The sequence below is a fragment of the Solea solea genome, chromosome 11 (assembly GCF_958295425.1).
Source record: "Solea solea chromosome 11, fSolSol10.1, whole genome shotgun sequence".
Classification (NCBI taxonomy): domain Eukaryota; kingdom Metazoa; phylum Chordata; class Actinopteri; order Pleuronectiformes; family Soleidae; genus Solea; species Solea solea.
In genome coordinates, this window is record NC_081144.1 from 3127930 (window position 1) to 3152972 (window position 25043).

Genomic DNA, 25043 nt, shown 5'->3' on the forward strand with positions numbered 1-25043 from the left:
CCTGTGCTTCTCCCAAACCTCTAAGAAACAGAGAAAACAACATGTTTTAAACTTGTCATATTTCAAGAAAAGTTGATGATTGAGATAAAATTTTTGTTTTTTTGGTAGGTTAGTATGTCATCCAAAATGCGACAAAAATGTCATAGGTTAGTATGTCGTCCAAAATTTGACAAAAATATCATAGTTTAGTATGTCGTCCAAAATTTGACGAAAATGTCATAGTTTAGTATGTCGTCCAAAATCTGACAAAAAAAGTCATAGGTTAGTATGTCGTCCAAAATGTGACAAAAATGTCATAGTTTAGTATGTCGTCCAAAATCTGACAAAAAAGTCATAGGTTAGTATGTCGTCCAAAATGTGACCAAAAAAGTCATAGGTTAGTATGTCGTCCAAAATGTGACAAAAACGTCATAGGTTAGTATGTCGTCCAAAATCTGACAAAAAAGTCATAGGTTAGTATGTCGTCCAAAATGTGACAAAAATGTCATTGTTTAGTATGTCGTCCAAAATTTGGCAAAAATGTTATAGGTTAGTATGTCGTCCAAAATGTGACAAAAATGTCATTGTTTAGTATGTCGTCCAAAATTTGGCAAAAATGTTATAGGTTAGTATGTCGTCCAAAATGTGACAAAAACGTCATAGGATAGTATGTCGTCCAAACTGTGACAAAAATTTCATAGTTTAGTATGTCGTCCAAAATGTGACAAAAATGTCATATGTTATTATGTCGTCCAAAATGTGACAAAAAAGTCATAGGTTAGTATGTCGTCCAAAATGTGACAAAAATTTCATAGTTTAGTATGTCGTCCAAAATGTGACAAAAATGTCATAGTTTAGTATGTCGTCCAAAATGTGACAAAAACGTCATAGGTTAGTATGTCGTCCAAAATCTGACAAAAATGTCATATGTTAGTATGTCGTCCAAAATGTGACAAAAATGTCATAGGTTAGTATGTCGTCCAAAATGTGACAAAAATGTCATAGTTTAGTATGTCGTCCAAAATGTGACAAAAACGTCATAGGTTAGTATGTCGTCCAAAATGTGACTAAAAAGTCATAGGTTAGTAAGTCGTCTAAAATGTGACAAAAAAGTCATAGTTTAGTATGTCGTCCAAAATGTGACAAAAAAGTCATAGTTTAGTATGTCGTCCAAAATCTGACAAAAATGTCATATGTTAGTATGTCGTCCAAAATGTGACAAAAATGTCATAGGTTAGTATGTCGTCCAAAATGTGACAAAAATGTCATAGTTTAGTATGTCGTCCAAAATGTGACAAAAACGTCATAGGTTAGTATGTCTTCCAAAATGTGACAAAAAAGTCATAGGTTAGTATGTCGTCCAAACTGTGACAAAAATTTCATAGTTTAGTATGTCGTCCAAAATGTGACTAAAAAGTCATAGGTTAGTATGTCGTCTAAAATGTGACAAAAAAGTCATAGGTTAGTATGTCGTCCAAAATGTGACAAAAATGTCATAGGTTAGTATGTCGTCCAAAATTTGGCAAAAATGTCATAGTTTAGTATGTCGTCCAAAATGTGACAAAAAAGTCATAGTTTAGTATGTCGTCCAAAATGTGACTAAAAAGTCATAGGTTAGTATGTCGTCCAAAATGTGACTAAAAAGTCATAGTTAAGTATGTCGTCCAAAATGTGACAAAAAAGTCATAGGTTAGTATGTCGTCCAAAATCAGACAAAAAAGTCATAGGTTAGTATGTCGTCTAAAATGTGACAAAAAAGTCATAGTTTAGTATGTCGTCCAAAATGTGACAAAAATGTCATAGTTTAGTATGTCGTCCAAAATCTGACAAAAATGTCATAGGTTAGTATGTCGTCCAAAATCGGACAAAAAAGTCATAGGTTAGTATGTCGTCCAAAATGTGACTAAAAAGTCATAGTTAAGTATGTCGTCCAAAATGTGACAAAAAAGTCATAGGTTAGTATGTCGTCCAAAATCGGACAAAAAGTCATAGGTTAGTATGTCGTCTAAAATGTGACAAAAAAGTCATAGTTTAGTATGTCGTCCAAAATGTGACAAAAATGTCATAGTTTAGTATGTCGTCCAAAATCTGACAAAAATGTCATAGGTTAGTATGTCTTCCAAAATGTGACAAGGAAGTGATAGCTTTGGCGGCGTTAGCTCACTTGGTAGTGCTGCCGCCACATGTTGTAGTTACAGTCCTCACTGCAAACTGCACAGGTTCGCATTCGACAGCCCTTTACTGCATGTCATTCCCCCAATTCCTATCTCTCTGCACTATACTATCAATTAAAGGGATTAAAAGCCCAAAATATAAATTTTAAAAAAGTCGTCCAAAATGTGACAAAAACGTCATAGTTTAGTATGTCGTCCAAAATGTGACAAAAATGTCATAGGTTAGTATGTCGTCCAAAATCTGACAAAAATGTCATAGGTTAGTATGTCGTCCAAAATGTGACAAAAACGTCATAGGTTAGTATGTCGTCCAAAATGTGACAAAAATGTCATAGTTTAGTATGTCGTCCAAAATTTGGCAAAAATGTCATAGGTTAGTATGTCATCCAAAATTTGACAAAAATATCATAGGTTAGTATGTCGTCCAAAATGTGACAAAAACGTCATAGGTTAGTATGTCGTCCAAAATGTGCCAAAAACGTCATAGGTTAGTATGTCGTCCAAAATTTGGCAAAAACATCATAGGTTAGTATGTCGTCCAAAATCTGACAAAAATGTCATAGGTTAGTTAGTATGTCGTCCAAAATGTGACAAAAATGTCATAGTTTAGTATGTCGTCCAAAATGTGACAAAAATGTCATAGTTTAGTATGTCGTCCAAAATGTGACAAAAATGTCATAGGTTAGTATGTCGTCCAAAATGTGACAAAAACGTCATAGGTAAGTATGTCGTCCAAAATGTGACAAAAATGTCATAGGTTAGTATGTCGTCCAAAATGTGACAAAAACGTCATAGGTTAGTATGTCGTCCAAAATGTGACAAAAATGTCATAGTTTAGTATGTCGTCCAAAATGTGACAAAAACGTCATAGGTTAGTATGTCGTCCAAAATGTGACAAAAACGTCATAGGTTAGTATGTCGTCCAAAATGTGACAAAAACGTCATAGTTTAGTATGTCGTCCAAAATGTGACAAAAATGTCATAGGTTAGTATGTCGTCCAAAATGTGACAAAAACGTCATAGTTTAGTATGTCGTCCAAAATCTGACAAAAATGTCATAGGTTAGTATGTCGTCCAAAATGTGACAAAAATGTCATAGTTTAGTATGTCGTCCAAAATGTGACAAAAATGTCATAGTTTAGTATGTCGTCCAAAATGTGACAAAAATGTCATAGTTTAGTATGTCGTCCAAAATTTGGCAAAAATGTCATAGGTTAGTATGTCATCCAAAATTTGACAAAAATATCATAGTTTAGTATGTCGTCCAAAATGTGACAAAAACGTCATAGGTTAGTATGTCGTCCAAAATGTGACAAAAACGTCATAGTTTAGTATGTCGTCCAAAATGTGACAAAAACATCATAGGTTAGTATGTCGTCCAAAATGTGACAAAAACGTCATAGTTTAGTATGTCGTCCAAAATCTGACAAAAATGTCATAGGTTAGTATGTCGTCCAAAATGTGACAAAAATGTCATAGTTTAGTATGTCGTCCAAAATGTGACAAAAATGTCATAGTTTAGTATGTCGTCCAAAATGTGACAAAAATGTCATAGTTTAGTATGTCGTCCAAAATTTGGCAAAAATGTCATAGGTTAGTATGTCATCCAAAATTTGACTAAAACATCATAGGTTAGTATGTCGTCCAAAATGTGACAAAAACGTCATAGTTTAGTATGTCGTCCAAAATCTGACAAAAATGTCATAGGTTAGTATGTCGTCCAAAATGTGACAAAAATGTCATAGTTTAGTATGTCGTCCAAAATGTGACAAAAATGTCATATGTTATTAAGTCGTCCAAAATGTGACAAAAATGTCATAGGTTAGTATGTCGTCCAAAATGTGACAAAAATGTCATAGTTTAGTATGTCGTCCAAAATGTGACAAAAACGTCATAGGTTAGTATGTCGTCCAAAATGTGACAAAAAAGTCATAGGTTAGTATGTCGTCCAAAATGTGACAAATATTTCATAGTTTAGTATGTCGTCCAAAATGTGACAAAAATGTCATAGTTTAGTATGTCGTCCAAAATGTGACAAAAACGTCATAGGTTAGTATGTCGTCCAAAATCTGACAAAAATGTCATATGTTAGTATGTCGTCCAAAATGTGACAAAAATGTCATAGGTTAGTAAGTCGTCCAAAATGTGACAAAAAAGTCATAGTTTAGTATGTCGTCCAAAATCTGACAAAAATGTCATATGTTAGTATGTCGTCCAAAATGTGACAAAAATGTCTGGGTTAGTATGTCGTCCAAAATGTGACAAAAATGTCATAGTTTAGTATGTCGTCCAAAATGTGACAAAAACGTCATAGGTTAGTATGTCGTCCAAAATGTGACAAAAAAGTCATAGGTTAGTATGTCGTCCAAACTGTGACAAAAATTTCATAGTTTAGTATGTCGTCCAAAATGTGACTAAAAAGTCATAGGTTACTATGTCGTCTAAAATGTGACAAAAAAGTCATAGGTTAGTATGTCGTCCAAAATGTGACAAAAATGTCATAGGTTAGTATGTCGTCCAAAATTTGGCAAAAATGTCATAGTTTAGTATGTCGTCCAAAATGTGACAAAAAAGTCATAGTTTAGTATGTCGTCCAAAATGTGACTAAAAAGTCATAGGTTAGTATGTCGTCCAAAATGTGACTAAAAAGTCATAGTTAAGTATGTCGTCCAAAATGTGACAAAAAAGTCATAGGTTAGTATGTCGTCCAAAATCGGACAAAAAAGTCATAGGTTAGTATGTCATCCAAAATGTGACAAAAAAGTCATAGGTTAGTATGTCGTCCAAAATGTGACTAAAAAGTCATACTATAGTATGTTGTCCAAAATGTGACAAGAATGTCATAGGTTAGTATGTCGTCCAAAATGTGACAAAAAAGTCATAGGTTAGTATGTCGTCCAAAATTTGACAAAAATGTCATAGGTTAGTATGTCGTCCAAAATGTGACAAAAAAGTCATAGGTTAGTATGTCGTCCAAAATCTGACTAAAAAGTCATACTATAGTATGTCGTCCAAAATTTGACAAAAATGTCATAGGTTAGTATGTCGTCCAAAATGTGACAAAAAAGTCATAGGTTAGTATGTCGTCCAAAATCTGACTAAAAAGTCATACTATATAGTATGTCGTCCAAAATCTGACTAAAAAGTCATAGTTAAGTATGTCATCCAAAATATGACAAAAATGTCATAGGTTAGTATGTCGTCCAAAATGTGACTAAAAAGTCATAGGTTAGTATGTCGTCCAAAATCTGACAAAAAAGTCATAGGTTAGTATGTCGTCCAAAATGTGACTAAAAAGTCATAGTTTAGTATGTTGTCCAAAATGTGACAAAAAAGTCATAGGTTAGTATGTCGTCCAAAATTTGGCAAAAACATCATAGGTTAGTATGTCGTCCAAAATCTGACAAAAATGTCATAGGTTAGTATGTCGTCCAAAATGTGACAAAAATGTCATAGGTTAGTATGTCGTCCAAAATGTGACAAAAACGTCATAGGTTAGTATGTCGTCCAAAATGTGACAAAAACGTCATAATTTAGTATGTCGTCCAAAATGTGACAAAAACGTCATAGGTTAGTATGTCGTCCAAAATGTGACAAAAACGTCATAGTTTAGTATGTCGTCCAAAATTTGGCAAAAATGTCATAGTTTAGTATGTCGTCCAAAATGTGACAAAAATGTCATAGGTTAGTATGTCGTCCAAAATGTGACAAAAATGTCATAGTTTAGTATGTCGTCCAAAATGTGACAAAAATGTCATAGTTTAGTATGTCGTCCAAAATGTGACTAAAAAGTCATAGGTTAGTATGTCGTCCAAAATGTGACTAAAAAGTCATAGGTTAGTATGTCGTCCAAAATGTGACTAAAAAGTCATAGTTAAGTATGTCATCCAAAATATGACAAAAATGTCATAGTTTAGTATGTCATCCAAAATGTGACTAAAAAGTCATAGGTTAGTATGTCGACCAAAATGTGACTAAAAAGTCATAGTTTAGTATGTCGTCCAAAATGTGACTAAAAAGTCATAGGTTAGTATGTCGTCCAAAATGTGACAAAAAAGTCATACTATAGGATGTCGTCCAAAATGTGACAAAAAAGTCATACTATAGGATGTCGTCCAAAATGTGACAAAAAAGTCATACTATAGTATGTCGTCCAAAATTTGACAAAAATGTCATAGGTTAGTATGTCGTCCAAAATGTGACAAAAAAGTCATAGGTTAGTATGTCGTCCAAAATGTGACAAAAAAGTCATAGGTTAGTATGTCGTCCAAAATGTGACAAAAAAGTCATACTATAGTATGTCGTCCAAAATCTGACAAAAAAGTCATAGGTTAGTATGTCATCCAAAATGTGACTAAAAAGTCATAGGTTAGTATGTCGTCCAAAATGTGACAAAAAAGTCATAGGTTAGTATGTCGTCCAAAATGTGACTAAAAAGTCATACTAAAGTATGTCGTCCATAATGTGACAAAAAAGTCATAGTTTAGTATGTCGTCCAAAATGTGACTAAAAAGTCATAGGTTAGTATGTCGTCCAAAATGTGACTAAAAAGTCATAGTTAAGTATGTCGTCCAAAATGTGACAAAAAAGTCATAGGTTAGTATGTCGTCCAAAATCGGACAAAAAAGTCATAGGTTAGTATGTCGTCCAAAATGTGACTAAAAAGTCATAGTATAGTATGTCGTCCAAAATGTGACTAAAAAGTCATAGGTTAGTATGTCGTCCAAAATGTGACTAAAAAGTCATAGGTTAGTATGTCGTCCAAAATCTGACAAAAACGTCATAGGTTAGTATGTCGTCCAAAAGTTGACGAAAAAGTCATAGGTTAGTATGTCGTCCAAAATGTGACTAAAAAGTCATAGTTAAGTATGTCATCCAAAATATGACAAAAATGTCATAGTTTAGTATGTCATCCAAAATGTGACTAAAAAGTCATAGGTTAGTATGTCTACCAAAATGTGACTAAAAAGTCATAGTTTAGTATGTCGTCCAAAATGTGACTAAAAAGTCATAGGTTAGTATGTCGTCCAAAATGTGACTAAAAAGTCATAGGTTAGTATGTCGTCCAAAATGTGACTAAAAAGTCATAGGTTAGTCAGTCAGTCAGTCATCATCTACCGCTTTATCCTCTACCAGAGGGTCGCGGGGGGTGCTGTGCCAATCTCAGCTACATCGGGCGATAGGCGGGGTACACCCTGGACAGTTCGCCAGTCCATCGCAGGGCCACACACAGATAGAGACAAACAACCATTCACTCTCACACTCACTCCTATGGTCAATTTGGAGTGTCCAATTTACCTATCCCCACATTGCATGTTTTTGGACTGTGGGAGGAAGCCGGAGTACCCGGAGAGAACCCACGCACACACGGGGAGAACATGCAAACTCCATGCAGAAAGGCCCTTGTTCCAACCGGGGCTCGAACCCGGGTCTTCTCGCTGCAAGGCGAGAGTGCTAACCACTACACCACCGTGTGGCCCGTCATAGGTTAGTATGTCGTCCAAAATGTGACTAAAAAGTCATAGGTTAGTATGTCGTCCAAAATCTGACAAAAAAGTCATAGGTTAGTATGTCGTCCAAAATCTGACAAAAAAGTCATAGGTTAGTATGTCGACCAAAATGTGACTAAAAAGTCATAGTTTAGTATGTCGTCCAAAATGTGACTAAAAAGTCATAGGTTAGTATGTCGTCCAAAATGTGACTAAAAAGTCATAGGTTAGTATGTCGTCCAAAATGTGACTAAAAAGTCATAGCTTAGTATGTCGTCCAAAATCTGACAAAAATGTCATAGTTTAGTATGTCGTCCAAAATGTGACAAAAAAGTCATAGGTTAGTATGTCGTCCAAAATTTGACAAAAATGTCATAGGTTAGTATGTCGTCCAAAATGTGACAAAAAAGTCATAGGTTAGTATGTCGTCCAAAATCTGACTAAAAAGTCATACTATAGTATGTCGTCCAAAATTTGACAAAAATGTCATAGGTTAGTATGTCGTCCAAAATGTGACAAAAAAGTCATAGGTTAGTATGTCGTCCAAAATCTGACTAAAAAGTCATACTATATAGTATGTCGTCCAAAATCTGACTAAAAAGTCATAGTTAAGTATGTCATCCAAAATATGACAAAAATGTCATAGGTTAGTATGTCGTCCAAAATGTGACTAAAAAGTCATAGGTTAGTATGTCGTCCAAAATCTGACAAAAAAGTCATAGGTTAGTATGTCGTCCAAAATGTGACTAAAAAGTCATAGTTTAGTATGTTGTCCAAAATGTGACAAAAAAGTCATAGGTTAGTATGTCGTCCAAAATTTGGCAAAAACATCATAGGTTAGTATGTCGTCCAAAATCTGACAAAAATGTCATAGGTTAGTATGTCGTCCAAAATGTGACAAAAATGTCATAGGTTAGTATGTCGTCCAAAATGTGACAAAAACGTCATAGGTTAGTATGTCGTCCAAAATGTGACAAAAACGTCATAATTTAGTATGTCGTCCAAAATGTGACAAAAACGTCATAGGTTAGTATGTCGTCCAAAATGTGACAAAAACGTCATAGTTTAGTATGTCGTCCAAAATTTGGCAAAAATGTCATAGTTTAGTATGTCGTCCAAAATGTGACAAAAATGTCATAGGTTAGTATGTCGTCCAAAATGTGACAAAAATGTCATAGTTTAGTATGTCGTCCAAAATGTGACAAAAATGTCATAGTTTAGTATGTCGTCCAAAATGTGACTAAAAAGTCATAGGTTAGTATGTCGTCCAAAATGTGACTAAAAAGTCATAGGTTAGTATGTCGTCCAAAATGTGACTAAAAAGTCATAGTTAAGTATGTCATCCAAAATATGACAAAAATGTCATAGTTTAGTATGTCATCCAAAATGTGACTAAAAAGTCATAGGTTAGTATGTCGACCAAAATGTGACTAAAAAGTCATAGTTTAGTATGTCGTCCAAAATGTGACTAAAAAGTCATAGGTTAGTATGTCGTCCAAAATGTGACAAAAAAGTCATACTATAGGATGTCGTCCAAAATGTGACAAAAAAGTCATACTATAGGATGTCGTCCAAAATGTGACAAAAAAGTCATACTATAGTATGTCGTCCAAAATTTGACAAAAATGTCATAGGTTAGTATGTCGTCCAAAATGTGACAAAAAAGTCATAGGTTAGTATGTCGTCCAAAATGTGACAAAAAAGTCATAGGTTAGTATGTCGTCCAAAATGTGACAAAAAAGTCATACTATAGTATGTCGTCCAAAATCTGACAAAAAAGTCATAGGTTAGTATGTCATCCAAAATGTGACTAAAAAGTCATAGGTTAGTATGTCGTCCAAAATGTGACAAAAAAGTCATAGGTTAGTATGTCGTCCAAAATGTGACTAAAAAGTCATACTAAAGTATGTCGTCCATAATGTGACAAAAAAGTCATAGTTTAGTATGTCGTCCAAAATGTGACTAAAAAGTCATAGGTTAGTATGTCGTCCAAAATGTGACTAAAAAGTCATAGTTAAGTATGTCGTCCAAAATGTGACAAAAAAGTCATAGGTTAGTATGTCGTCCAAAATCGGACAAAAAAGTCATAGGTTAGTATGTCGTCCAAAATGTGACTAAAAAGTCATAGTATAGTATGTCGTCCAAAATGTGACTAAAAAGTCATAGGTTAGTATGTCGTCCAAAATGTGACTAAAAAGTCATAGGTTAGTATGTCGTCCAAAATCTGACAAAAACGTCATAGGTTAGTATGTCGTCCAAAAGTTGACGAAAAAGTCATAGGTTAGTATGTCGTCCAAAATGTGACTAAAAAGTCATAGTTAAGTATGTCATCCAAAATATGACAAAAATGTCATAGTTTAGTATGTCATCCAAAATGTGACTAAAAAGTCATAGGTTAGTATGTCGACCAAAATGTGACTAAAAAGTCATAGTTTAGTATGTCGTCCAAAATGTGACTAAAAAGTCATAGGTTAGTATGTCGTCCAAAATGTGACTAAAAAGTCATAGGTTAGTATGTCGTCCAAAATGTGACTAAAAAGTCATAGGTTAGTATGTCGTCCAAAATGTGACTAAAAAGTCATAGGTTAGTATGTCGTCCAAAATCTGACAAAAAAGTCATAGGTTAGTATGTCGTCCAAAATCTGACAAAAAAGTCATAGGTTAGTATGTCGACCAAAATGTGACTAAAAAGTCATAGTTTAGTATGTCGTCCAAAATGTGACTAAAAAGTCATAGGTTAGTATGTCGTCCAAAATGTGACTAAAAAGTCATAGGTTAGTATGTCGTCCAAAATGTGACTAAAAAGTCATAGGTTAGTATGTCGTCCAAAATCTGACAAAAATGTCATAGTTTAGTATGTCGTCCAAAATCTGACTAAAAAGTCATAGGTTAGTATGTCGTCCAAAATCTGACTAAAAAGTCATAGGTTAGTATGTCGTCCAAAATGTGACAAAAAAGTCATAGGTTAGTATGTCGTCCAAAATGTGACTAAAAAGTCATAGGTTAGTATGTCATCCAAAATGTGGCTAAAAAGTCATACTATAGTATGTCGTCCAAAATCTGACTAAAAAGTCATAGTTTAGTATGTCGTCCAAAATGTGACTAAAAAGTCATAGGTTAGTATGTTGTCCAAAATGTGACTAAAAAGTCATAGGTTAGTATGTCGTCCAAAATCGGACAAAAAAGTCATAGGTTAGTATGTCGTCCAAAATCTGACAAAAAAGTCATAGGTTAGTATGTCGACCAAAATGTGACTAAAAAGTCATAGTTTAGTATGTCGTCCAAAATGTGACAAAAACGTCATAGTTTAGTATGTCGTCCAAAATGTGACAAAAACGTCATACTATAGTATGTCATCCAAAATGTGACAAAAAAGTCATAGGTTAGTATGTCGTCCAAAATGTGACTAAAAAGTCATACTATAGTATGTTGTCCAAAATGTGACAAGAATGTCATAGGTTAGTATGTCGTCCAAAATGTGACAAAAAAGTCATAGGTTAGTATGTCGTCCAAAATTTGACAAAAATGTCATAGGTTAGTATGTCGTCCAAAATGTGACAAAAAAGTCATAGGTTAGTATGTCGTCCAAAATCTGACTAAAAAGTCATACTATAGTATGTCGTCCAAAATTTGACAAAAATGTCATAGGTTAGTATGTCGTCCAAAATGTGACAAAAAAGTCATAGGTTAGTATGTCGTCCAAAATCTGACTAAAAAGTCATACTATATAGTATGTCGTCCAAAATCTGACTAAAAAGTCATAGTTAAGTATGTCATCCAAAATATGACAAAAATGTCATAGGTTAGTATGTCTTCCAAAATGTGACAAAAATGTCATAGGTTAGTATGTCGTCCAAAATGTGACAAAAATGTCATAGGTTAGTATGTCTTCCAAAATGTGACAAAAATGTCATAGGTTAGTATGTCGTCCAAAATGTGACAAAAACGTCATAGGTTAGTATGTCGTCCAAAATGTGACAAAAACGTCATAGTTTAGTATGTCGTCCAAAATGTGACAAAAACGTCATAGGTTAGTATGTCGTCCAAAATGTGACAAAAATGTCATAGTTTAGTATGTCGTCCAAAATTTGGCAAAAATGTCATAGGTTAGTATGTCGTCCAAAATCTGACAAAAATGTCATAGGTTAGTATGTCGTCCAAAATGTGACAAAAATGTCATAGTTTAGTATGTCGTCCAAAATGTGACAAAAATGTCATAGTTTAGTATGTCGTCCAAAATGTGACAAAAATGTCATAGTTTAGTATGTCGTCCAAAATTTGGCAAAAATGTCATAGGTTAGTATGTCATCCAAAATTTGACAAAAATATCATAGGTTAGTATGTCGTCCAAAATGTGACAAAAACGTCATAGTTTAGTATGTCGTCCAAAATGTGACAAAAACGTCATACTATAGTATGTCATCCAAAATGTGACAAAAAAGTCATAGGTTAGTATGTCGTCCAAAATGTGACTAAAAAGTCATACTATAGTATGTTGTCCAAAATGTGACAAGAATGTCATAGGTTAGTATGTCGTCCAAAATGTGACAAAAAAGTCATAGGTTAGTATGTCGTCCAAAATTTGACAAAAATGTCATAGGTTAGTATGTCGTCCAAAATGTGACAAAAAAGTCATAGGTTAGTATGTCGTCCAAAATCTGACTAAAAAGTCATACTATAGTATGTCGTCCAAAATTTGACAAAAATGTCATAGGTTAGTATGTCGTCCAAAATGTGACAAAAAAGTCATAGGTTAGTATGTCGTCCAAAATCTGACTAAAAAGTCATACTATATAGTATGTCGTCCAAAATCTGACTAAAAAGTCATAGTTAAGTATGTCATCCAAAATATGACAAAAATGTCATAGGTTAGTATGTCGTCCAAAATGTGACTAAAAAGTCATAGGTTAGTATGTCGTCCAAAATCTGACAAAAAAGTCATAGGTTAGTATGTCGTCCAAAATGTGACTAAAAAGTCATAGTTTAGTATGTTGTCCAAAATGTGACAAAAAAGTCATAGGTTAGTATGTCGTCCAAAATTTGGCAAAAACATCATAGGTTAGTATGTCGTCCAAAATCTGACAAAAATGTCATAGGTTAGTATGTCGTCCAAAATGTGACAAAAATGTCATAGGTTAGTATGTCGTCCAAAATGTGACAAAAACGTCATAGGTTAGTATGTCGTCCAAAATGTGACAAAAACGTCATAATTTAGTATGTCGTCCAAAATGTGACAAAAACGTCATAGGTTAGTATGTCGTCCAAAATGTGACAAAAACGTCATAGTTTAGTATGTCGTCCAAAATTTGGCAAAAATGTCATAGTTTAGTATGTCGTCCAAAATGTGACAAAAATGTCATAGTTTAGTATGTCGTCCAAAATGTGACAAAAATGTCATAGTTTAGTATGTCGTCCAAAATGTGACTAAAAAGTCATAGGTTAGTATGGCGTCCAAAATGTGACTAAAAAGTCATAGGTTAGTATGTCGTCCAAAATGTGACTAAAAAGTCATAGTTAAGTATGTCATCCAAAATATGACAAAAATGTCATAGTTTAGTATGTCATCCAAAATGTGACTAAAAAGTCATAGGTTAGTATGTCGACCAAAATGTGACTAAAAAGTCATAGTTTAGTATGTCGTCCAAAATGTGACTAAAAAGTCATAGGTTAGTATGTCGTCCAAAATGTGACAAAAAAGTCATACTATAGGATGTCGTCCAAAATGTGACAAAAAAGTCATACTATAGGATGTCGTCCAAAATGTGACAAAAAAGTCATACTATAGTATGTCGTCCAAAATTTGACAAAAATGTCATAGGTTAGTATGTCGTCCAAAATGTGACAAAAAAGTCATAGGTTAGTATGTCGTCCAAAATGTGACAAAAAAGTCATAGGTTAGTATGTCGTCCAAAATGTGACAAAAAAGTCATACTATAGTATGTCGTCCAAAATCTGACAAAAAAGTCATAGGTTAGTATGTCATCCAAAATGTGACTAAAAAGTCATAGGTTAGTATGTCGTCCAAAATGTGACAAAAAAGTCATAGGTTAGTATGTCGTCCAAAATGTGACTAAAAAGTCATACTAAAGTATGTCGTCCATAATGTGACAAAAAAGTCATAGTTTAGTATGTCGTCCAAAATGTGACTAAAAAGTCATAGGTTAGTATGTCGTCCAAAATGTGACTAAAAAGTCATAGTTAAGTATGTCGTCCAAAATGTGACAAAAAAGTCATAGGTTAGTATGTCGTCCAAAATCGGACAAAAAAGTCATAGGTTAGTATGTCGTCCAAAATGTGACTAAAAAGTCATAGTATAGTATGTCGTCCAAAATGTGACTAAAAAGTCATAGGTTAGTATGTCGTCCAAAATGTGACTAAAAAGTCATAGGTTAGTATGTCGTCCAAAATCTGACAAAAACGTCATAGGTTAGTATGTCGTCCAAAAGTTGACGAAAAAGTCATAGGTTAGTATGTCGTCCAAAATGTGACTAAAAAGTCATAGTTAAGTATGTCATCCAAAATATGACAAAAATGTCATAGTTTAGTATGTCATCCAAAATGTGACTAAAAAGTCATAGGTTAGTATGTCGACCAAAATGTGACTAAAAAGTCATAGTTTAGTATGTCGTCCAAAATGTGACTAAAAAGTCATAGGTTAGTATGTCGTCCAAAATGTGACTAAAAAGTCATAGGTTAGTATGTCGTCCAAAATGTGACTAAAAAGTCATAGGTTAGTATGTCGTCCAAAATGTGACTAAAAAGTCATAGGTTAGTATGTCGTCCAAAATCTGACAAAAAAGTCATAGGTTAGTATGTCGTCCAAAATCTGACAAAAAAGTCATAGGTTAGTATGTCGACCAAAATGTGACTAAAAAGTCATAGTTTAGTATGTCGTCCAAAATGTGACTAAAAAGTCATAGGTTAGTATGTCGTCCAAAATGTGACTAAAAAGTCATAGGTTAGTATGTCGTCCAAAATGTGACTAAAAAGTCATAGGTTAGTATGTCGTCCAAAATCTGACAAAAATGTCATAGTTTAGTATGTCGTCCAAAATCTGACTAAAAAGTCATAGGTTAGTATGTCGTCCAAAATCTGACTTAAAAGTCATAGGTTAGTATGTCGTCCAAAATGTGACAAAAAAGTCATAGGTTAGTATGTCGTCCAAAATGTGACTAAAAAGTCATAGGTTAGTATGTCATCCAAAATGTGGCTAAAAAGTCATACTATAGTATGTCGTCCAAAATCTGACTAAAAAGTCATAGTTTAGTATGTCGTCCAAAATGTGACTAAAAAGTCATAGGTTAGTATGTTGTCCAAAATCTGACTAAAAAGTCATAGTTTAGTATGTCGTCCAAAATCGGACAAAAAAGTCATAGGTTAGTATGTCGTCCAAAATCTGACAAAAAAGTCATAGGTTAGTATGTCGTCCAAAATCGGACAAAAAAGTCATAGGTTAGTATGTCGTCCAAAATCTGACAAAAAAGTCATAGGTTAGTATGTCGACCAAAATGTGACTAAAAAGTCATAGTTTAGTATGTCGTCCAAAATGTGACTAAAAAGTCATAGGTTAGTATGTCGTCCAAAATGTGACTAAAAAGTCATAGGTTAGTATGTCGTCCAAAATGTGACTAAAAAGTCATAGGTTAGTATGTTGTCCAAAATGTGACTAAAAAGTCATAGGTTAGTATGTCGTCCAAAATCTGACAAAAAAGTCATAGTTTAGTATGTCGTCCAAAATGTGACAAAAAAGTCATAGGTTAGTATGTCGACCAAAATGTGACTAAAAAGTCATAGTTTAGTATGTCGTCCAAAATGTGACTAAAAAGTCATAGGTTAGTATGTCGTCCAAAATGTGACTAAAAAGTCATAGGTTAGTATGTCGTCCAAAATGTGACTAAAAAGTCATAGGTTAGTATGTCGTCCAAAATCTGACAAAAATGTCATAGTTTAGTATGTCGTCCAAAATCTGACTAAAAAGTCATAGGTTAGTATGTCGTCCAAAATGTGACAAAAAAGTCATAGGTTAGTATGTCGTCCAAAATCTGACTAAAAAGTCATAGGTTAGTATGTTAACAGAATAAACGCGTAGAATAACAGTAGATGCTTGCGCTTCAAGGCATACTAGTGAGAACTCTAGGTTCTCACTAGTATGCCTTGCAGCAGCAGGCACTAATTATCAGACACTTTCTGTTGAAAACATGGCTGCCAGCAGAGTTTCCTGAGTAAAACCAATGCCTGCTTAAATCTATGATATCTTAAGAATTATGTTTGCTGCTTTGAATTGAAAGTTTTGCAGCCTGCTCACTCTCTCACACCAAACTCCAGAGAGAAAGTCAGCTGACAGGAATACGGGATGGTGCTGGTCTACTTCTGCCTCTTTAGGGAAGTTTGTGTCATTTAAGTTAAACCAAAAGGTGAATTTCAAACACTTAAACTTACTACTGAAGGCAGCAGTGGACTAAAAACTAAAAACTATTATTCTTTACATGGAAGGGCCACGTAAAGAATAATAAATACAACAGCATGAATTCTTTGATTTTAAATCAGAATCCTGAGATTAGAGATTAAAGAAATAGTTAGAATTCTGACTTCAATTTCAGAATTCATGCTGTTTTTATATATATATATATATAATTTAATTTTTTTTACTGTGGCGCTAATACTCTTCCGTAGGTGAGCCTTTTGTTGAGTGGCTAAAAGTATTTATTTTCAGCCAGTGTGTGGTTCAGTGATCAGCTGTGTGTTCAGCTCTTACAGTGTTGAATGTACACAAAGAAAGCCTGAACTCTCCCTTTAACATTTGAAAACCATTAAGATTTCGTCCGTTTCCCCAAAATCCCACAAACATCTGGAACGTCTCACAGACTCCTGCAAATGTTCTCTTGACAAAAGTGAGTGAGGAGGGAGGGGGGAAAAAAAGTCATGAAGACATTTCGTTTTTCTTCTTCTCTTTATTGCAGAACACAGAACAACGTCGACAAAGATTCTACACACACACACTCGACAAACATCGTGTCCCTCATTTCTCCTTAACGCAAACACACACTGACACCCTCGCACCCATTTAAATACATGTACATCACCACACACTCTCTCACACACACACACACACTTTCTCCCTGCAGAGACTCTTTTCAGGTCCATCTGTTTACACTCACGCCTCAGTTCTAACGCTAAGAGCAAACTAACCACTACAGCTTCATCACCGCAAATTCAACAAGACGGACAGACAGACAGTCTAATGTGCCCGCTGCCTTACAAACATATTCAACAAAGTTATGACTCATTACTACGACTCATTTACACTAAATATTCATACATTTCATTGTTCTGGATTGATTTTTTTGGGGGGGGGAGGGGGGGATTCATGTAGCCGCAGTGTGGATTAGATCTTCTTAGATGTGTGACAGTGAGGAGTCTGGAATGTGTTCAGTCGCATCGTCACGCGCACAAAACACCCCCACGATGCTGGATTTAAAGTCTGTGAAGCCATCTGAACACTTCCCATGACTAAACGGATTCATGACACACACACACACACACACACACACGCTGGCTCTCTGAGTGTGTGGCAGTCTCGCGGAAGGTGTGTGGCGATTACACGTGGAGAGGTAAGTCAAGAGGATTCGGTCGATGCGACATAGAGCTGCTTGGCAGTGGAGGGTCCCTAGATGTGCAGGAACAGATGGGACATTGAGGAGGAGGAGGAGGAGCTGAGGGTGGGGTGAGGGCGGCAGGTCAAGCTGGGGCCACCTGGCTGGAGGATACGGACGAAGTCTGGGTTTTGGACACGGTGGCGGCGGCGTCGTCGTCTCCAAACGGGTTCTTTCCGCAGCACACTGTGGTGATCATGCAGTTTCTGAACTGGAAGATGAAAAAGAAAACATTTATTATACGTCTTTGATCAGCGAAGTCATTTGGATGCTTTATTTAAATCAAAGTCGTCCATGAAAAGTAAAGTAAATAAATGTCAAAGGCACAAGTACTTGTTAGATAGTACATAAACCCTGTCACTTTCATATTATCTCATATTGTTAGTGCCGACACTGGAATAATTAGCGTTTTCAGCTGCTTCATGTAAAGCCATTTTAAGCAATCGAATTTAGAATTTGGGATTTTTGCACACAGGAGTGAACACACACACACACACACACACACACACACACAGGTCAGGTGCAGGACCAGAGGGGGATTGGGTGCCTGTCCCAGGATTTTAACCGGCCACCCTCCCTAATAATGACATTTTCCTCCTCTAATTTTTTAAAAATCATATCATATCTACACAGTTCCTTAAAAACCTCTTTGACAATCAGACGAGACATAGACCACAACAAACGTTAACGGTTTAATTATGACAACAATGACGGATATTTAATACACCTTCAAAAAGAACGTGTATTAAATATCCGTCATTGTTATCATAATTAAACCTTCTACCCCTTTATCCTCCACATGAGGTGGTGCCAATCCCAGCTGACACCTACGGTCAAGTCAGAGCGTCTAATTTGCCTAATCCCCTCATTTTTGGACCGTGGGAGGAAACTGGAGAACCTGGAGCAAACGCACACACACACACACACGGGGAGAACATGCAAACTCCATGCAGAAAGACCCTTGTTCCAACAAGGCATGAGTGCTAACCGTTGCACCAACCGTGTGGCCCACCTTTCATTACAATAAATGTAAATACAGTCAGACTTGACACGGATGGCTCCACTTTGGATTGGCCAAGAAGCATGTTACGCCAAAAAGAAGGAAGCACAAAGCAGGAAACCCTCAGCAGCAGCAGCACTGATGTTAGAGAGGAGTGTAATCAAACGGACTGCCTGGGTGAGAGAGTGAGTGTGATTGGAGCATGACTACTGTGTCCTGCATGAACTAACACAAGGTTTCCTTTAATAAAAGTGTGACTTGGAGAGTGTGGGTTAGTTAGGAGTGAGGCTTTAACAGCATTTGGCATCTGTGATGATGCATTACTGCCCCTTTTTCCGGACTTAATCATCCATCCATCCATCCATCCATCACTTCACCCTTTTTTTGTGTGTCAATGTTAACCTGAACTGTCGGATAAATTGTGCAGTTAAATTAGTGGCATGAGAGGTGTAACATTTGACTGGGACGAAAGTGGCGTGAAATGAAATCGGCCCCCGGAGTACAAGCTCCCCGATGTTGTGCTTTAGTAGATTTACTTCATCACACTCTCCCTCGTTCTTCCACGCCGAGTTCATCAATCATCCAACAGGACACACGCTTCACATACTGTACCTGTTTGTTAAGCAGGATGTAAATGACCGGGTTGTACAGAGCAGAACTCTTTGCGAAGAAAGCCGGAGCCGTCATGAACACCGGTCCAAACTCGGCTCCCTGGTTGGCAAAGATGTACCAGGCCACGCTGGCGTACGGCACCCAGCACACCAGGAAGGAGATCACCATGACGATGACCATGCGTGTCACTTCCCGCTCCGCTCGCTGTGTGGTTTCAGACTCCTGCTGCTGAGCTGCGGCCTGAGCACAGACACACACACACACATCGCATTACTTTCACAGCAAATGACAACGTGTTCAGGGTCTTAAAAATTGAACTTTTTACGTTACGAAATGGCTTTATTTGAAATCACTAGCTGTTTGCAGCTATGCCTCATACTGCAGAGAGTTTTCTCTGAAACACGTGTGATCATTGATGGAATTTATGGCGTAATTTACTGTCAGATCATTTTCTTCTATCCCCGAACGGCTGTTTGTACCAGAAGAGGTTTCACACTTAATATTCATCTCTCAAGCTCCAGTGTGGAAGACTTAGTGACAGCGAATGGTGAAACTACAGACTCCTCCTCCTCCTCTGCTCACGCCTTCCTTTCCTAAGCACATCAGGGAGCCACAATGGCCTCCACACAGCAGACAGAATGTCATTCTTCTTCATTTTTGGACACATACACTGTGCCATAAAAGCAAGGATCTTGCCTAAACAGCTTATTTAAAAGCTACAAAAACCAAACATGTTGTACTGTAAAGCAGTTATTCACTGATACAAGCACGATTAAGGGTAGTATATTACATTTGTGCCAATAAACCCAGTTAAATTTTACACACTGGACCTATAAAGGCTCATTGATAATTACAGTGTTGTTTAACCTCAGTATTTGACTAATCATTAAATCAAACTCTTTAATTATACAGAGCTTAACACATTTGTGACACCACCACCCAGTGTAAGGTTTATGTCACAGCTGCCTCAAAGTAACAGCACTGGTAATAAATGATCAAACTCACTTCTGTAATGGTTAATACACCAGTATGTGGACGCTCTTTAACTGAAATGATATTTTTAATGGTAAAATATAATTAGTATTGTTATCCACAGGAGAAAAATAGTAAAGCACATCATTATTTCTTGATTAAGACGTCAAATGATAGTTGTTTACTTGCATTTCTGAGCAGAAAAATTGGTTTTAGTCTTTGAATCTTACGCTTCATTAACTTCTCAGAGAAGAAGCCCAGTGAGCCGACTCAAATGTGAGTATAAAAGGGTGAATTCTGTTTGTTGTTTGCCAAATAAATAACAATAACATCTTTAGAAAGATTTCTCTTTTTTATGATAGGTGGTCTAATCCTCAAAAATATGAGCTTATGAATGACTTTAAACCTTTTTTTTATTTTTGAACCACTAATACATTATCAATGTGTTTATGCTATTATTAATGAGGGCATCAGGATCACACAGCGAGCGGGCGCACTGCCCTTCAGCTGGACGACCTGGGTATAAGCTGCCATTTTGGCAACAATTCTGGCCTCCTGAAGTGTCCTTGAGCCATTAAATCCCTCACATCTCTGTGAGGTGTGCGCTCCGTGACGCTCTAACCTCCCCGCAGAGCGGAGCGTGGAAAAGGTAAAGAAGGAGAGGAAGACGGCGACGACGAAAAGAGATAAATAAGGTATCACTCGCCTATTATTAATATTGTGTCTGGCAGTGGTGTTCTTACCGCTCGCACGGTGCAGAGCAGGCGGCTGTAGCAGAAGAAGATGATGAAGAGGGGGATGGAGAAGTGGAGGATAAACATGTAGATGACAAATGAAACGTTGTTGTACTCGGGCTTGGGAGTGTAGTAGTCGATCCCGCAGGAACACTGCATTCCCTCTGGGATGTACCTGCATTCACACGAAAAGAGACAGTCAATCAATACAACTACACAACGTGTTTCTTACCACGCGGAATACAATAAAAACGACAAGTAGAAGAATTAATAGATTATTCTTATTTTTATTGTATGAACTTTTCTCACCTCAGAATGTGAGTAACTAGTACTCACATTCTTTACTTACGTAGTAGAAGAAGAAGAAGTAGAAGAAGAAATAAAATGGTAAAGGTACTGAAGAGTTCCTTTAAAAAACTTACTAATTTGCTCCTAGCGGCAGAAAATGTCACCTTGGCAAAAACATCAAATATCAACATTTTCTTTCTAAACTTCATTAGGCTGAAAGATACACATCAAATATAAATAATATTTTTGAAGTTTTAACCCTTCAAAGGTCAGTATGTTTACTTTTAACTCGACTGTTTTTTGTCGAAAAAAACAAACAAACTCCCAAACATATAAAAAGAATATGATCTTTATATTTCAGACTGAAGAACTTTTTTTAAGTGGTAAAAAGTATTAATATATAATATTAATATATAGTTGTTTTTGGGAAAGTGGCATTTTCTCCCGCTAGGAACAAATAGCCATTTTAGGTTAATTTTAGAAACTGAGATGAAAATTTGAGCTATATTCATTCAACACAGGCAAAATGGCTTAACAATAAAAAACAGAATGGTACTCTTAAGTGGAACTCTTAAGGCTTAAACTTATTTACTCAAGTAAAAAATTAAGTTCTGACATATAAAAATGAAGAGTACAAATTAATTTGAAACTTATTTAAACTAAAGAAACAAGCCTGTTTTGAGAGCAGAATAGAGCAGTAGAAAGTACAGACTTTGGTGTTGGGAGTAAAAGTATAAAAATAAAGTAAAAATACAGTACATTCTGATAGAAAGAATAACTAATAACAGTTAAATATTGTGATATTTTAGGGTATCCAGAATTTTCGTACACACCTTATTTATACTACATTATTTCCCACCTCTCCTCATTTATTATATTTGCTAATTTGTGTGCTACTCTCATAAATACTAGTTATATTATTTCAGGTGTATTTATATTCCATTTTTTTCTTAGCATTATTATCATTATTTATTTATTTATTCATCCTCCCACTGCCTTCCTCGTCTAATCCTATGCCCAATTCTGGCTTAGATGACAACGCTCCAACACTCCTCCAGGGAACGAGGAGTAGGAGTAAGTAATAAAAAATTCATAAAAAAATAATATTCATTTTAAAATAAAAGAGAGAGAGAAAGAGAGAGGAGTAGAAGAATAAAATTAAATTAAATAAAAATCAAAGGGAGTAAAAACACAGTGTTTGAACACTGAAACACACAGTGTATTAAATATAATATCATATAATATAATAATAATGATAGAATCTTAAAGGTGCTTTAGTACCGGGACCATCCGAGCAAAGGCGGTGCAGCACAGGTCAGGGCCATGATCCACGTGAACGCCAGGCCAGCGAGGGCGTGTTTCTCCCCAAAACGGAAGTTGGTCATCGGCTTGCAGACCACGACGTAGCGCTCGACGGCCAAGACCACCAGAGACCAGAGCGCAATCTCCCCTGAGGACAGAGTGGAGAGCCAGTTTACACTGAAATAAAAACACGTGAGTACTCATATAGACTACTTTCTCTTCTTATCTCACCTCCCATGGTGGCAAAGAATCCCTCAACGTTGCAGCCGTTGACGCCCAAGATGAAATATCCGTGCAGGGCCGTGTAGAGCGTGACCGTGAAGCCCCCGATCACCATGAAGAGGTCGGCCACCGCCAGGTTGAGCAGCACGTAGTTCAGCGGCGTCCTCAGCTTCTTGTGTTTCATGGTGACGTGGAGGGTGAGGAAGTTGATGGGGAAGGCCGTGATGATCAGGAAGAACATGTACGCGGCCAGGAGGGAGTACTTCCACGGCTCGGCCAGGTAGTACTGCGGGTGCTCGAAGGGGCTGCGAACCACGCCGGTCTTGTTGGACATGGGGACGTAAAAGTTTGGTCCTTCTGTGCCGTTCATGGCTCCTCAAGGTGATGGCCTTTCCGAGACAGAATATGACACAGTGTGCGCGTGTGTCTTTGCAGACTGAAACACTGTGAAGGGGCAGTAAGGTGTCCTCTGCAGCCCACCCACGAGGCGCAGTACCTTTTAACAGGCCGGGGAGATTAGGCATGGACTGAAGTGTTAGCAGAGATGGAATTAAGACAATCTCAATCTCAGCCCCCTTCTCTCCTCTCTCTCTCCCACGTTCACACATGCACACACACAAAACGCCAGGGAAAGGAAAGTCCAGAAATAGCTGTGCAGCATGTTTCAACATTTTCAAACATAATTGGTCGCCGCGATGGCGTTTCAAACCCTACCATTACTGTCATGTGCATCAATGCATCATCAGGATGAGATGAGAGTCGAGGAGGGAGTAGGAGGACGGAAGCAGTCTCTGTGATCAGAAGTGTTCAGAGTGGACAAACTACATAGAGCTCGTTTTTTTTTTAATCCAATTCATTTACATCTTGAAAGCGTGATTTCTAATAATCCATAAAGCAGAGCTCAACTTTTGTGATCATAACCAGTGGAGCGCTCGTTTGAAAGAGGTTCAAAAAAACTAAACACCCAGTGCAATAAAAATCCCAAAATATTTTATTGAAAATGCTTTTTTTCCACTCATAAGAATATAAAAATACTTTCTTATCTCTAAACAACACATGATAAATATCCTATAGTGTTTTAAAACAAAGCGGAGTCTCAGTCTATGATTGTGTGGAATGCACTTGACTTCATTTGCCAAGCGTCAAATCTCAACAAATGTTTTGATTTGGTGTAATTTACAATTCACTTTGTGAATAATAGCTTTATCTAACATTATATCCTATATATATGTATATAATCCTATATTCAGTACAGATTGTGTGGGATGAACTTGATGGCAGATCTCTGGCCTTTTTCTGAATGATTGTGTTTTTAAATAATGTTTTTTCTTTTACACTGTACACCTATATTCCCTTTAAAGTGGTGATGTAATCAATGACAGCTCGAGGTAATCTGATCCTAATAATCCAACAGGGCAGATGAGCTGATGAAGCACTTTTGTTACACACAAACACTCCAGGTATTACACAAGTCACTTAGTCAGGCACCTTGGCTTCTCTGTTGAGAAGCAGCTTGAGAAGCAGCATCTCCCACATTTATCAACTTGACAACAAATAGAAAGAAGTCTATTAGTAAATGACAGTAACTGTAGTATAAAGACCAGAATAATCAGAATTTAAGAGTCACAAAATAAAATGTAAACTGGAATGTGTAAAAAAAAGATAGCCGTGGTACGATATTGGCGTTGCTCAGTTTGGTTCGTCGATTGGTCGGCGACAGTAAGGGCAGCAGTTGTGCTGAAGCACCAGAAGTTCATAATCCTCGCTGTGAAACATCTGCAAGGAAGAAGACACAAAAGATCGGAGATTTAAAAAAAAATAAGTTAACTCTTAAAGGTAGGGTGGGAGATCATTTTCTGCTTAAAACCTTTTAACACCAAAGCCTCAAAATGTCCATCAGGACTTTTCTTGCTTATTTTAACCATAAAAGAGCCAGAAAATGTTGTGTAACTAAGAGATTTTGCCCATTTTTCCACAATAACTTTAAATATCTGGCAGTTATTTACTGCATGTTAAAAAGTTTTATTTAAAAAAAAAAAATTGTATTTGAATAACATTTGTGACAGTGTGTGAGTGAAATTACTGTAATAACCACACGTTGTCTTAGATGTGCAGCTTCTCAGCTTTCAGAGACTGTTGGAATTTTTCCCAATAGCACAAACCGTCGCGTAAAAAAGTCAACGAGTCATTAAAACAGTTGCAGCAACAACAGAAAAGATGCCAACAACAGGTTTTGGTCGCAAACGAAAGACGTTTTTTTGGGAAAACTTCCAAGAAAAAGGCTGAAGCAGACGATGGAGGGAAGTCTGAAGAAAGGGGCTTGGACTTTTGAATTCGAAATGTAGTCTGCTTTAACAGGTTTTTCCAGGATCTCCAACCCTCCCCTTAAAGAAAGAACCGTGGATGTTTATGCTTCTAACAGCTGTAGTTGTACCTTGAAGCAGGTGGGGCACATGGTGATGCTGACATCAGGCAGCAGGGAGCGGAAGTATTCCCACTTGAGTGGTCTGGGCCAGCGCTTGATCAGGACGTCCCTCCTGCTCATGGAGCGCAGCACAGAGCGACTCACCTTGACGGGAACAAAGTTCGACCCCCCCTGCTGTTTTCAAAAAAACACA

The 25043-nt window shown here is 36.5% G+C and overlaps 2 protein-coding genes across 3 annotated transcripts in view; both read right to left on the bottom strand.

Annotated features, from left to right (window-relative positions):
* Nucleotides 1-16588: 16588 nt before the first annotated feature.
* On the bottom strand, nt 16589-23319 carry LOC131468852 (rhodopsin-like). The gene is made up of 5 exons (XM_058643520.1): nt 22435-23319; nt 22183-22351; nt 20623-20788; nt 18908-19147; nt 16589-17506 (listed from the first exon to the last, which is right to left on the bottom strand). The coding sequence occupies exons 1-5, from the start codon at nt 22793-22795 to the stop codon at nt 17381-17383; spliced, it is 1062 nt and encodes a 353-aa protein (XP_058499503.1). The 5' UTR covers nt 22796-23319; the 3' UTR covers nt 16589-17380.
* A 105-nt stretch (nt 23320-23424) lies between these two features.
* The window catches only part of ift122 (intraflagellar transport 122 homolog (Chlamydomonas)), a 37177-nt gene continuing 35558 nt past the window's right edge, over nt 23425-25043 (bottom strand). For both annotated transcript variants that reach the window (XM_058643517.1, XM_058643518.1), the window contains 2 exons: nt 24860-25024; nt 23425-24201 (listed from right to left, as the gene is read on the bottom strand). In XM_058643517.1, coding sequence (XP_058499500.1) covers nt 24115-24201; nt 24860-25024 — 252 coding nt within the window. In that variant the 3' untranslated portion in view covers nt 23425-24114. The remainder of the gene's footprint in view (nt 24202-24859; nt 25025-25043) is intronic.

What these genes read in the sequence shown, in the direction of transcription:
- LOC131468852 (XM_058643520.1), bottom strand. Translation starts at nt 22,795, where the DNA reads ATGAACGGCACAGAAGGACCAAACTTTTACGTCCCCATGTCCAACAAG. An exon ending in TGCTCTGCACCGTGCGAGCG is followed by an intron (nt 19,148 to 20,622) that starts GTAAGAACACCA and finishes GTCTGTGCTCAG; the next exon opens with GCCGCAGCTCAGCAGCAGGA. An exon ending in ACATCCTGCTTAACAAACAG is followed by an intron (nt 17,507 to 18,907) that starts GTACAGTATGTG and finishes TTCATCTTCCAG; the next exon opens with TTCAGAAACTGCATGATCAC.